Raw genomic sequence first — 15,000 nt, 5'->3', positions numbered from 1 at the left:
TTGACGAGTTTCAGGGCCTTCTTTTCACACCACCTGGTATAGAGTTCCTGGATGGCAGGGAGCTCGGCCCCAGTGATGTACTGGGCTGTCCGCACAACCCTCTCTAGCCCCATGAGATCAAGGGAGGTACTATTGCCATACCAAGCAGTGATGCAGCCAGTCAATATGCTCTCAATGGTACAGCTGTAGAACCTTTCAGGATTTGGGGGCCCATGCCAAACTTTTTCAACTTCCTGAGTGTGTGTACTGTATGTGTGTGTGTGCATATAAGAGAGAGAGACAGAGAACGAGAGAGCGAGAGAGAGCGAGCGAGAGAGCTCAAAAGAGCGCAAGAGAGCGCTAAAGAGCGCAAGAGAACGCGAGAGCGAGAGCGTGTCTGTGTGTGTTTTCTTTATCCCCATCTTCCCAGATCTTTTGGCCATTCTCCCCTTGAGAGGAATACATATTTTGGGGTTCAGTGATGTCTGAGTGTCAACAGATTTCCTCTCTTCTCTGGACAAGATTCCTGTTATGTTGTCAGTTACTACCCCACATGACGTCCATACACTGTTACGACACAACCAACCACAACACAGAGAGAGACAGAGAGAGGCCGCACTATGACCAACAGCCTGACCCCATGTTGTGTTGTTGCCACCCTCTCCTTACATCCCTCAAGTCTTCTCTTCTGCCGGGCCCAGTGTTATGTCATTTTATGCATTATTAGTTTAGTTACCTCTCCATAAGCAACTACTCTGGTTGCCTCACACACACACACACACACACACACACACACACACACACACACACACACACACACACACACACACACACACACACACACACACACACACACACACACACACACACAGGAAAAACACAAAGGGTTGAGGAGATTGACGCAAGAGCTTACGTTGATTATTATTTAATAATACGTCAATATCATAGCAGTGTAAACACTTATAGTATAAAATAGTTTCTCCATAAGAAATGTACATTCACATAAAACATATCAACCAATACTGTTTTGTTAACAAAAGGAATATTGGACATTGGAAATATTTAACCATCATTCAGGTTAGTATGTCATGTCTCTCTACATACAATATACAGTGAGCAATACCTAAACATATCACAATATTTCAACCCGTATCATATATGAAAATATCGATATCTAGTTCACAGGAAATATAGAATATAGAACCCTTGTCCATCAATGTTACTGGTTGTCCAAAGCAGAGGTATATAAAAATCTTTTTTTCTCTCAGAGACTGATATGATGAAATGTAGAAAGATTGAATCTGATCTGAATCTGATACAGAAGTATGAAGAGTTTGAGACTTTCTGGTTGATATGATATGCAGAATCACTTCCATGTTAATAAAATATGGTGATTGTTGATCGTGCTACAGCGTTCGAATAAAGTTTATCTCGAGTTACAAAAGCACTAGATCCCTTTAAATAAAATGACAAATGAAAACAGTAAAAACACAGTCAATGAAACCCCATAGCCACAGGTCTGTGTGCTACTGATGTAGACTGGATGGGAGCTTCCCAAATGCCACCCTATTCCATATATGGTGCACTACTTTTGGTCAAAAGTAGTGCACTATATACGGAATAGAGTACCATTTGGGGCGCAGGCGATATGTATGATATGTTTACGACAATATGTTGGCACATTGATACATCACCTAATCCATATCATCATGACCACAGAGGGTCACAGAGTATCCCCCCCCCCCCCTCCCCCAACTCCCGGCCTCCTACCATCCTGTAATGTCTCAGTTAGGTCCAACATGACTCACAAACTGGAGTCGATTTCAGACATTTGTTTAACTGCCGCAAACATCAAATTGAAGATCGTACGACCACACCACAGCACAACGCCCCCAAAAAAGTCACAGGTTGAAAAGCAGCAAATATTCAAGAGCACTGCTTTCCTTGGCTTAGTTTTCACATGCAAGAGGACTGTTGTGTATGTTGGTCTGTTGGTCTGTTTGTCTGTTTGTTTCGTTGTGTCTTTACCTCATACAAGTGAGATGCATAGCAGGCCCGAGAGGAGAGGCCTTCAGAGTAACTGGCTACGGTGGCCTGTAAGAGACATACAGTGCCATGATAGAAATAATTGGAGAGAATAAGAAGGATGGTTGCTCTTCAGTGAGAGAATTGTACTCCCCTTCCTGCTTCAAAACCACAGGTCTCAATAAAGTGTTGATAAAAATAGAAGTTAAACACCATGAACATGGTCTTTTTGTCATTGAAAATATCACTCAATAAACAAGCAGGCAAAAACGCAATTTTTAAACCACCAAAGAATTGTAACCTCACCACACTCAACACAAAAAAATAACTCTCTGTAACATGCTTTTCTTTTTTTTCACAGAAATACATACTTTTTTTTGTCACGGCAACGCATGCTCTTACAAGTTAACAGCACTATCCAATCAGGATGCTCTTGCAGATAACAGCACTATCCAATCCGGATGCTCTTGCAGATAACAGCACTATCCAATTAGGATGCTCTTGCAGTTAACATCACGATCTAATCGGGATGCTCTTACATTAAACAGCTATCCAATCGGGATGCTCTTACAATAAACAGCTATCCAATCAGGATGCTCTTACAATAAACAGCTATCCAATCAGGATGCTCTTACAATGAATACACATCTATCCAATCGGGATGCGCTTACAATAAACATCTATCCAATCGGGATGCTCTTACAATGAATACACATCTATCCAATCGGGATGCGCTTACAATAAACAGCTATCCAACCAGGATGCTCTAACAGCATTATTCAATCAGAGCTGAGCTACTGCGCCAGCTGACCTCACGGCAAAACATAATCTAAGGACTTCTAGCAACAAATCAAGGAGCCAATAGTGATTCTCACTGAAAAACAGTTGGCAACACTGCTACTGCAAGCAGGACAGGGCAGGGGACATTCCGTTTCAGAAGAACACACGCTGTTTTATTGCTACACATTTACTGGAATGACGGAAGGAAGATTCTGGAAGTTAGAAGCATCATTTATCCACTTTAATATAAACACACAGAAAACTGGACTCCAATGCAGCGGAAGGTGTCATCATGCATCCAACAATACTGGTGACCAACCCTGAACTGATACAAGGCCCCATCTCTAAGATAATAGCTGTCATTCTTAAATTCAAAGCTTTGTACATTTAAAAAGCTGTAATAAAGACTACAACACTTTGCAATAGACAATGTGGTCTGGCAGTTTGTATTAGAGGAATATGGTCCAGAAAATGTAATATGGTCCAGTCTGCGACAGACATTCTTGGCAGAATTACATTTATATAGAAAAGGGAGGAAATCTACATTGATCTGAAAGGCGATACAATTATAACACGTTCACTAAACTCAGCCTGTAGAATGGTCCGTCGGTAAGGCAACAGCTCTGATATAAGATGCATAAGTAGGGTTGCAAAATTCTGGTAACTTTCCCAAAAATCCCAGGTTTCCAGAAATCCTGGTTGTAGGATTCCTGTATTTACAGTTTATCCATTCCTAATTCCAAGTATCTTCCAACCTGGATTTCTGAATAACCTGTGAATGTTGGGAAAGTTACTGGAATTTTGCAACCCTAATCAGAGGGATAAAAGGGTCAACCTAAGGCGAGGTGAAGGAATGGTTAGGTAAGGTAAGGTAAGGTAGGGTAGGGTAAAGGAATGGTTAGGTAAGATAAGGTAAGGTGAAGGAACGGTTAGGAAAGGTAAGGTAAAGGAATGGTTAGGTAAGGTAAGGTAAGATGAAGGAATGGTTAGGTAAGGTAAGATGAAGGAATGGTTAGGTAAGGTAAGGTAAGATGAAGGAATGGTTAGGTTAGGTAAGGTAAAGGAATTGTTTGGTAAGGTAAGGTAAGGTAAAGGAATGGTTAGGTAAGGTAAAGTGAAGGAATGGTTAGGAAAGGTAAGGTAAGATGAAGGAATGGTTAGGTTAGGTAAGGGAAAATCATTGTTAGGTAAGGTAAGGTAAGGTAAAGGAATGGTTAGGTAAGGTAAGGTAAGGTGAAGGAATGTTTAGGTTAGGTAAGGTGAAGGAATGATTAGGTAAAGTAAGGTAAAGGAATGGTTAGGTTAGGTTAGGTTAAGGTAAGGTAAGGTAAAGAAATGGTTAGGTTAGATAAGGTGAAGGAATGGTTAGGTAAGGTAAGATAAGGTGAAGGAAAGGTTAGGTAAGGTAAGACCAGGGAATGGTTACATAATGTGAAGGAATCTTTAGGTAAAGTAAGATGAAGGCAATGTCATGCGAGTGAAGTTTGCATGGTACAGATTTAGGACCTTTGGCTAGTAGAAATTGTGGTCTACTAGCCCGGCTGGCCAGTGACCAAAATCCTTAAGTTCCATCTCCTCACAGAGAGAGAAAAGACTGGGTCCAGGACTATTTCTCTGTCCGTCTGCACCGTGGGACCACATTCTCTAGTGACAGTCCAGTAAAGTGGAACCACATTCTCTAGTGACAGTCCAGTAAAGTGGAACCACATTCTCTAGTGACAGTCCAGTAAAGTGGAACCACATTCTCTAGTGACAGTCCAGTAAAGTGGAACCCGCTCCTTCTTCCTCTCTCTCTCATCCCTATTTCACTTTCACTTTCAGTGACTTTCTAACAGCTCTACTTTATCTCTCTCTTGATCTCCACTCTCTATCTGTCAAGGAAGATTCCTTGGTCACTATGGAGACAGTCTTCAAATCAGCCACTCACTCACACCTCCATCGCCGTGGGAACAGCCACAGAGGGCAGGTAGAGGATGGTGCTGTTTGTGGAGGTGGTTGCTGCAGTGGCTATGCCGGGGGTGGGGTTTCGCATCGTGGAATAGGTGGTCATGGTGGGGGCGGGGCTCAGTTTGGTGCAGATGTTGCTAATGGCTGAACGGTTGAACAGACTTGTCCGGGAGCGATCCAGGTTCCTGGGCTGATGCTGTGACCCCCTGCCGGGGATCCGCCCCTCCAGGAAGTAGGTAAGCATCTGTCCTTTGCCCTTGACGCTGACCTTGCCACGGCACACAAAGTCATATTGACCCTTGATGATGCGCTGCACATCTTCTGTCACCTGGGGGTAATGTAGGACACATGATAACAAACGACAGCTGAATGATCACCTGCATAGTGTGTGTGTGTGTGCATCTGTGTGCGTTATGTGTGCGTGATTGCGTGTGCGTGTGTCTGTACATTTGTGTGTGTTTGGGGTGCTGTACCTGTATCTTTCCCGGTAGTCCGGTGGTGTCCATCCTGCTGGCCACGTTGACTGTATTCCCCCAGATATCATACTGAGGCCTCCGTGCTCCGATCACTCCTGCTACTACTGGACCCACGTTAATACCTACACACACACACGTGCACGCACGCACGAACGAACGCACACACACAGACACACACACAGACACACACACACACATACATGCACACACACATGCACACACACACATACACACACACATGCACACACACACATACACACACACATGCACACACACACACCCACACACACACACACACAGTGAAAATACATACATAATACATATCAGTATGGTCCTCACTGTGGTTAACACAAATCTACAAGCCAAGTTTCTGCTGTCACACACATGCACACGCACACACTTGCACACACTTGCACACACACACACACACACACACACACACACACACACACACACACACACACACACACACACACACACACACACACACACACACACACACACACACACACACACACACACAGAGTCTGCTGACAGTATGGAAGTGTGTACATCAGGCACTGCAGTGACTAACTAGCAGGTTCAGGTTCCAAACAAGATAACGAATACAATAGAACCCAGGTCGTTCATTACTAGTTACCACAGCCACAAAGTCATAATCACGGTTAACTTCTTATGGCTGCAGGGGCAGTATTGTTGAGTAGCTTGGATGAAAGGTGCAGAGGTGCCCAGAGTAAACGGCCTGCTCCTATGTCATAGTTGCTAATATATGCATATTATTATTAGTATTGGATAGAAAACACTCTGAAGTTTCTAAAACTGTTTGAATTATGTCTGTGAGTATAACAGAACTCATATGGCAGGCAAAAACCTGAGAAGTTCCACTTCCTGTTTGAAATTTTTCTGGGGGTGCCAGATTTTCAACCAAGCTCTCATTGAAATTACAGCGAGATATTGATGAGTTTTCACTTCCTACGGCTTCCGCTAGATGTCAACAGTCAATAGACAGTCAATAGACTGATGACTCTAATGTGAAGGGGGGCCGAAGGAGACAGGATTTAGTCACCACTGCCACGAGGTGATCACGCATTGAAGAGGCGTGTTCACGTGAGAGGGAGCTCTGTTCCATCGGTCAACTGAAGTCAATGTAATTCTCCGGTTGGAACGTTATTCAAGATGTATGTTAACAACATTCTAAAGATTGATTCAGTACATCGTTTGACATGTTTCTACTGACTGTAACGGAACTTTTGGACATTTCGTCATGTTATAGTGGTCGCGCTTTGTGACTTTGGTTAGGGCTTTTGGTAAACAATTCCAAAGTAGCTAACTGGACATAAATAACGGACATTATCGAACAAATCAAGCATTTATTGTGGACCTGGGATTCCTAGGACTGCATTCTGATGAAGTTCATCAAAGGTAAGGAAACATTTATCATGTATTTTCTGGTTTCTGTTGAGTCCAACATGGCGGCTAATTTGGCTATTGTTCTGAGCTCCGTCTCAGATTATTGCATGGTTTATTTTTCCGTAAAGTTTTTGGGAAATCTGACACAGCGGTTGCATTAAGGAGAGGTATATCTATAATTCCATGTGTATAACTTGTATTATCATCTACATTTATGATGAGTATTTCTGTTGAAACGATGTGGCTATGCAAAATCACTTGATGTTTTTGCAACTAGTGAATCTAACGCGCCAATGTAAACTCAGATTTTTTTATATAAATATGAACTTAATCAAACAAAACATGCATGTATTGTGTAACATGAAGTCCTATGAGTGTCATCTGATGAAGATAATCAAAGGTTAGTGATTCATTTTCTCTATTTATGGTTTTTGTGAAAGCTATCTTTCGCTGGAAAAATGGCTGTGCTTATTGTGGTTTTGTGGTGACCTAACATAATCGTTTGTAGTGCTTTCGCTGAAAAGCATATTTGAAATCGGACACTTTGGTGGGATTAACAACAAGATTACCTTTAAAATGATATAAGACACATGAATGTCTGAGGAATTTTAATTATGAGATTTCTGTTGTTTTAATATGGCGCCCTGCACTATCACTGGCTGTTGTCATATCATCCCGGTAGCCGGATTGCAGCCATAAAAGGTTAAACCCTGCCTATTTCCACAATTTATCTTCTTAAATCTGATTTAAAACCTAACCCTAACCGTAACCCTAACCTTAACCACACTGCTAACCTTATACCTAACCCTAACCTTAAATATATTTATATGTATTATATTTTAGATATATTAATGTATATATGTACGTATATATGTATATTCATTTTTACGATAAAGACTTTGTGGCTGTGGTAACGAGTGACAACCCCGCAGGTCTCCCTTCCTGTCACAAGGCTCTTGATGGTGCTGACGGACAGCTAGTTAGTGTCAAAGGTCACAGCTTTACGCATTGACTCTCACAACAATCTGTGTGGTCCTGTGTGTGTCTGTCTGTGTGTGTTTATTTGTGTGTGTGTGTGTGTGTGTGTGTGTGTGTGTGTGTGGGTGGGGGGGTGCGTGCGTGTTTGTGTGCCTGCTCGTCTGTATGCATGTGTACATGCATGCATTCGTGTTCGTGTGTGTGTGTTTTCACTCACCCACTCTCAAGACAAAGTCGTTGTACGACTGGTAGTTGATGGCATCCAGTACATCATACATCTCAACAGCAAAATCTGCCACTGTGCATAAGTGTGAGGAGGTGGACTTCTTAGCCTTGGAATCACAAGACAAGAGGAGAGAATTAAGTACAAAATGGAACTCACTCATTTCCTCCCCAGGTCACAAAAGCTGCACATTCTTATACAAGCTATGAAGGAAGTTATCTAATGCAGCTCATACCATAAGGATTTCAAATATTGCTGGCTCACAAATTGTGAAGTTTACATAAAGTTTGGATTTAAGTCTCAAAATGACTGCTTTGTTTGTCCACCTTCGAGGATTTAATGTAAAGCCAGAAGAGTGTTTTATAAAAGGCAGACATGCTTACACCACAGTAACATTTAATCCTCTCTCTCTTGCTCTCTCTCTCTCTGTCTTTCTCTCTCTCTCGCTCACTCACTCTCACTCTCTCTCTCTCTCTCTCTCTCTCTCTCTCTCTCTCTCTCTCTCTCTCTCTCTCTCTCTCTCTCTCTCTCTCTCTCTCTCTCTCTCTCTCTCGCTCTCTCTGTCTTTCTCTCTCGCTCTCTCGCTCTCTGTCTTTCTCTCTCTCTCTCAAACTCAAGCTGCTTTATTGGCATGAAAACCGTTGCATCAATATTGCCAAAGCAACAATGTATACAATATACATTGTAATAAAATTATAAACAATGACAAATAATAATATAGATTGGCAGTAAATAATAATACAAAATTAAATATAAAAATAGTAACAATAAAATGGTAACAGTCAATAGTAGAATGTAATGTAATAAATATAAAAATGGAAAATTAAACTATAACTAACTTATAACTAAATAACGGTCATCTTCACCATTACATCAGTACTACAACTACTATCATCATTACCACTTCTACCACCACCACCATCACTAAACTGCTATCATTACCATTACCACCCATACCACTACTATTTGGAACAACAATAATAATAGTAATAACAATAACAGTAATAACAATAACAGTAATAATAAGTAAGTTACTGCTTACTATGCAGATGTTATTATTCAGTGTCCCTCAGGCTATGGCAGGCAAATACATGTTTGGCTGCAAGAGGAGCCATTGCTCCTTCGCTCCTGAGTATTTTTAGTTTTTCCTCTGGGTTTAATAAGTTAAAATTTGGAATAAATGTAGTCATTTCTGTGAATAATGAATCTCTTGGTGAGGAATATTTATCACAGTAAAGGAGAAAGTGCATCTCTGTTTCTACCTCCCCTGTCGTGCAGTGACCACATACACGCTCCTCTTTGGGTAGCCATGTCTTTTTATGTCTGCCGGTTTCTATTGCCAATCGGTGGTCACTCAGCCTGTACTTGGTAAGGATCTGTCTCTGCTTCGTATCTCTGACAGAGTAGAGATAATCAGCCAATTCATATTCTCTGTTTAGGGTCAGATAGCAATTTAGTTGGCTTTGGGATTTTGTTTCATTTTTCCAATGTTGTATATATGAGTCCTTTGATTGGTTCATGATTTTGTTTATTGGAATTCTTTCTTTTGAAGCAGTGCTGGTGTCAGCTTGGTTGGTTAGGTCCAACACCAGCTGACTGAGAGGGCTCGTTTCTGGGCTCAGCTCTTGGGTTTGAAGTGCTTTAAATTGCAGACTCGAATTTGGACTTGAATTTAGATGTAGCCAAAAATTTTATGATCTTTTCTGTATTTTCATTATTACTGGAAAGCGGCCCAATTCTGCCCTACTTGCATTAGTTGGTGTATTTCTCTGGACTTGTTGGATTTTCCGACAGAATTCTGCATGTAGGGCTTCAATTGGATGTTTGTCCCACATTTTAAAGTCCAGTTTATTGAGTGGCCCCCAAACCTCACTTCCGTAAAGAGCTATTGGTAGGATTACACTGTCAAATGTGGTCCAAATTCTAATTGGGATGTTGATTTTGAATAATTTCATTTTTATTGAATACAATGCTCTGCGGGCTTTTTCTTTGAGTGCATTCACTGCCCTATTAAAGTTTCCCGATGCAGATATGGTCAGACCAAGGTAGGTGTAATTTTTTGTGTGTTCAATTATGGTGTTGTTCAGGGTGAATTTATATTTGTGTTTCTGACATCTGTTTTGTTTTTGGAAAATCATGATTTTAGTTTTTGGGAAATGTACTGCCAGGGCCCAATTATGGCAATATTGCTCTAGAATATTAATGTTCTGTTGAAGACCTTCTTTGGTTGGTGATAGAAGTACCAAGTCATCAGCATATAGCAGGTATTTCACCTCTGTGTCAAATAGTGTGAGTCCTGGGGCTGGAGAATGGTCCAACATGTCTGCTAATTCATTGATATAAATGTTGAAAAGATTTGGACTCAAACTGCAGCCTTGTCTCACACCTCGACATTGTGAAAAGAATTCTGTTCTTTGGTTTTTGATTTTTATTGCACACTTGTTTTCTGTGTACATACATTTTATCAATTCATACACCTTACCACCAAGCCCACTTTGGAGAATTTTGTAGAATAGCCCTGTCACGCCCTGACCTTAGTTATCTTTGTTCTCTTTATTATTTTGGTTAGGTCAGGGTGTGACGAGAGTGGTTTGTGTGTTTTTGTCTCATCTAGTTCTCAAATTTGCTTTCGATGCTGCTTTTTGGAATATGCAGTTGATGTTTTGAGTAGCTGAATTGACACCATCTTTATTGTTTTGGTATTGTGAGTTATTGAAAAACTGTATAGAGTTCATCATTTCATTTGAGTTCAATGTTTCAATGAATCTCTCTGCACTGTTTGGAGCCCATCTGTACGATTGGTTTATGTTGTAGAGTTTATTGGGCAGTTTTTTTGAATGAATATTGCCGGTTAATTTCTTCAGAAACACGTTGATCTGACTGTGATCTGACAATGGTGTCTGTGGTCTGACAGTGAATGCACTAATGGAGGAGGGGTCAATGTCCGTGATGGCATAATCGACTGCACTTGTCCCAAGAGCTGAGCAGTAAGTAAACTGACCTAAAGAGTCCCCTCTGATTCTACCATTAAGCATGTACAGGCCTAAGGCTCGACAGAGATGGACTAACTCCTTCCCATTTTTGTTCAGTATTTGGTCAGGACTGTTTCTATTATTTATAATAGGGCTACTGTACAAGGAGGGGTGACCAAATATGTGGTGGTTACCTCCCGCATCAGTGTAGTCAGGCTCAGAACCTGTTCTTGCATTGAAATCTCCACAAAGAAGCACTTTACCCTCTGCCTGAAATGTAATGATTTCTGCATGGAGATTGTCAAAAAACTGATCATCATAATATGATCTCTCTCTCTCTCTCTCTCTCTCGCTCTCTCTCTCTCTCTCTCTCTCGCTCTCTCTCTGTGTCTTTCTCTCTCTCTCTCTCTGTGTCTCTCTCTCTCTCTCTCTCTCTCTCTCTCTCTCTCTCTCTCTCTCTCTGTGTGTCTCTCTCTCTCTCTCTCTCTCTCTCTCTCTCTCTCTCTCTCTCTCTCTCTCTCTCTCTCTCTCTCTCTCTCTCTGTTTCTCTCTCTCTCTTTGTCTCTCTCTGTCTGTCTTTCTCTCTCTCTGTCTTTCTCTCTCTCTCTGTCTCTCTCTGTCTCGATGTCTCTCTCTCTCTTAATGTCTCTCTCTCTCAATGTCTCTCTCCATCTGTCTTTCTCTCTATCTATCTCTCTCTCGATGTCTCTCGATCTCTACCTCTCTCTCTCGATCTCTACCTCTCGATGTCTCTCTCGATGTCTCTCTCGATGTCTCTCTCTCTCTCGATGTCTCTCTCTCTGTCTATCTCTCTCTCTCATATAGAATTTGGAAGGTGGAAACTTCACATCATGCAAAGAAATCAGTATCTGAGGACCCTTGGATTTGGGTCTCCAGAAGCGGTTTGTATTGAGGTCACACACACACACACAAACACACACACACACACACACACACACACACACACACACACACACACACACACACACACACACACACACACACACACACACACACACACACACACACACACACACACACACACACACTGTATGGTATACTGTAGTCAAGTGTACCTTGGAGCCAGTGGTAGGTACCAGGCCTACTGCAGCCATGTATGTGCTGCCGATAGTTTTGATCTTCTCAATGTCCTTATAGCACTCTTTATCCATCAGCTACAGGCAGAGAGAGAGAGAAAGGTAATCATATATAGATATACAGAGAGTTATTAGAGAGACGTGACCAGTAAGCATTATAAATAACAAGCCAGGGTTGGGTTCATTCCAATTGAAGTCAGTCAATTCAGGAAGCGATTTGATTTTTTTTTTTTAACAGAAATGGACAAACTTTAGACATACATAGCTTCTCTTTTTCAAATCATTGAGAAGTCGTTAAAAATAGATAAAATGTTTTTAAGTATGGAATTGGAACTTTTGGAAAGTTTACTTCCTGAATTGACTGCCTTCAATTTCAAACTGACCCCAACCCTGTAATCAACTTTCAGCCAAACCAACCTCCTCCCCTCATGAATATCTTCCTCTCCCTGAAGAGAGCCATGAACTAACTGTATGATCACACCACCACTCTAATATCTGACCAGCTAATGCCAACACTGTCAGTACACATGGAACTAATGACAACACTGTCAGTACACATGGAACTAATGTCAACACTGTCAGTACACATGGAACTAATGTCAACACTGTCAGTACACATGGAACTAATGTCAACACTGTCAGTACACATGGAACTAATGTCAACACTGTCAGTACACATGGAACTAATGTCAACACTGTCAGTACACATGGAACTAATGTCAACACTGTCAGTACACATGGAACTAATGTCAACACTGTCAGTACATATGGAACAGTAGAACGTGAAATTAGAGGAGATGTTGGTCCACATCCCAATTGGCACCCTATTCCCTATGCACTGCTTTTGACCAGGGTCCATAGGACTATAAAATAAATAAGGTGCCATTGGGCCCTGGTCTAAAGTAGTGCACTATATAGGGAATAGGGTGCCATTTGGGATGCCTCACCTCGTCAAAGTCTGCGATGATCTCGTTGAGCAGCCTGAGACACTCCACTCCCATGTTGTTGCCGTCCAGCTCAATGTAGAAGTCATTGAAATTAGCGATGGAGGCAAACAGCACTCCTACCTGACTATACGACTGGTAGTACAGGTCCTAACACAGATTCAGACAGGGAACCTAGCCGTTAGATAGGACTATTACACAGGTATTAACAGGTCCTGAAACAGTTTTTACAAAGGGTTAAAGGAAAAGTTCAGGATTTTACAACTTGACGTTAGATGGTTCATCACCCTGAAAGAACAGTTATTACAGAGTTAACAGTACCAATCCTAGATCAGATAGGCAGACAGGGAGATACACTCGTTATATACACAGGTCCTGGGACAGTTGTTACATGGTTATAACAGTACCGGTTGTAAAACAGGGAGGCAGATAGGTAGACACGAAACAAGACTTACATAGGGCTATTGCACAGGTATTAACAGGTCTTCAGACAGTTACAGAGGGTTAACAGTACATGTCATAGAACAGATACGAGGAACTAAAAGTTAGATAGGGCTAATACACAGATATGAGCAGGTCCTGAGACAGTTGTTACAGAGGGTTAACAGTACATGTCATAGAACAGATACGAGGAACTAAAAGTTAGATAGGGCTAATACACAGATATGAGCAGGTCCTGAGACAGTTGTTACAGAGGGTTAACAGTACATGTCATAGAACAGATACGAGGAACTAAAAGTTAGATAGGGCTAATACACAGATATGAGCAGGTCCTGAGACAGTTGTTACAGAGGGTTAACAGTACATGTCCTAGAATAGAGGTAGACAGACAACCAGAGCTAGATAGGGCTATTACACTGGTCCTGGGACAGTTGTTACAGGGGTGGCAGAACAGGTCCTACAGCGCCCTGGCATATTGGTACAGTGCATTGATGGACATAGGGATACATGGGATCGAGAGATGTAACCATTCTACAACATTCCAGGGTTTAAGGGTCACCGCTGTTCCCGGTATCCCTATGTCCATCAACACACTGTATCAATATGACAGGGCACTGCAGGACCTGTACTGTTAACCCTATGTAAAAACTATCCCCTCTCTCTATCCCTTGCTCTAGGACCTGTTCTACCACCCCTGTAACAACTGTCCCAGGGTCATTTCCTGGTTCCACTGTTTACAAAAAAATCAGTGACGGGAATACACGTGTCCTGGTTGGGAAGTCTACAGGATGTTTGATTTAATCACTTCCTCTTCCTGAGAGGGGGGAGTGGGAGGGTCCTGGGAGAGGAACAGACATCATTAGAACGGATATTGATCAATCAGTAGACACAACGACGGAGAACCTGTCACATCACACCTTAACCAAACCGCAACCAAACCACAAACAAACATCAACCACAACCAAACCACAATAAAATCTCAAACAAATATCAACCACAACCACAACCAAACCACAACCAAACCGCAACCAAACCACAAACAAACATCAACCACAACCAAACAACAATAAAATCTCAAACAAATATCAACCACAACCACAACCAAACCACAACCAAACCGCAACCAAACCACAAACAAACATCAACCACAACCAAACAACAATAAAATCTCAAACAAATATCAACCACAACCACAACCAAACCACAACCAAACCGCAACCAAACCACAACCACCATACAACCTTGGAGGTAAAAGAGGCAATTCTTAACATTTACTGTTCAAAAGCTCTCAGGCAACATCAAAACATGACCACGTCATGATGCGGTTAGATCACACTTCAACCCAAACATGACCTCAAAATGACCTGATCACACCAGCTACTCAAATGCACCACTACCCAAACATGACCGGGAGATGACCCAGCAGGGAACGGCAGGGACAGGGGGACGAAGCACAGTGGGAACTGGAGGACAAGGCACAGGTGGGGCAGGGGGAACAGTGGGACGAGGCATAGGGGGAACAGGGGAACGAGGTGCAGTGGGAACGGGGGGGGGGCAAGGTGGAAGGGGGACGGGGGAATAGGGGGACGAGATGCAGGGGGACAGGGGGACGGGGAGACAGGGAGAGAAGGACACATGGAGCAAGGGGGACGGGGGTGAGACTCACCATGTTGCGGGGGTTGGACATGAGGAAGTGCTGCGCAACATGTGCAGGTAGGAGATTGAACA

At 42.2% G+C, this 15,000-nt stretch overlaps 1 protein-coding gene across 1 annotated transcript in view; it reads right to left on the bottom strand.

Annotated features, from left to right (window-relative positions):
* LOC120054302 (adenylate cyclase type 1-like) overlaps positions 1–15,000 on the bottom strand; it is an 86,951-nt gene that overhangs the window by 3,065 nt on the left and 68,886 nt on the right. Inside the window, exons 14-19 of the mRNA XM_039001717.1 lie at positions 14,939–15,000; positions 12,835–12,981; positions 11,867–11,965; positions 7,813–7,927; positions 5,205–5,329; positions 4,718–5,059 (exon numbers count right to left, since the gene is read on the bottom strand). The exon at positions 14,939–15,000 is cut by the window's right edge and continues 55 nt beyond it. Of these exons, the coding sequence (XP_038857645.1) occupies positions 4,718–5,059; positions 5,205–5,329; positions 7,813–7,927; positions 11,867–11,965; positions 12,835–12,981; positions 14,939–15,000 (890 nt within the window). The remainder of the gene's footprint in view (positions 1–4,717; positions 5,060–5,204; positions 5,330–7,812; positions 7,928–11,866; positions 11,966–12,834; positions 12,982–14,938) is intronic.

The sequence above is a fragment of the Salvelinus namaycush genome, chromosome 10 (genome assembly GCF_016432855.1).
Source record: "Salvelinus namaycush isolate Seneca chromosome 10, SaNama_1.0, whole genome shotgun sequence".
Classification (NCBI taxonomy): domain Eukaryota; kingdom Metazoa; phylum Chordata; class Actinopteri; order Salmoniformes; family Salmonidae; genus Salvelinus; species Salvelinus namaycush.
Note: the sequence above shows the minus strand (reverse complement) of the source record. Positions and strands in the feature narration are given on the sequence as shown.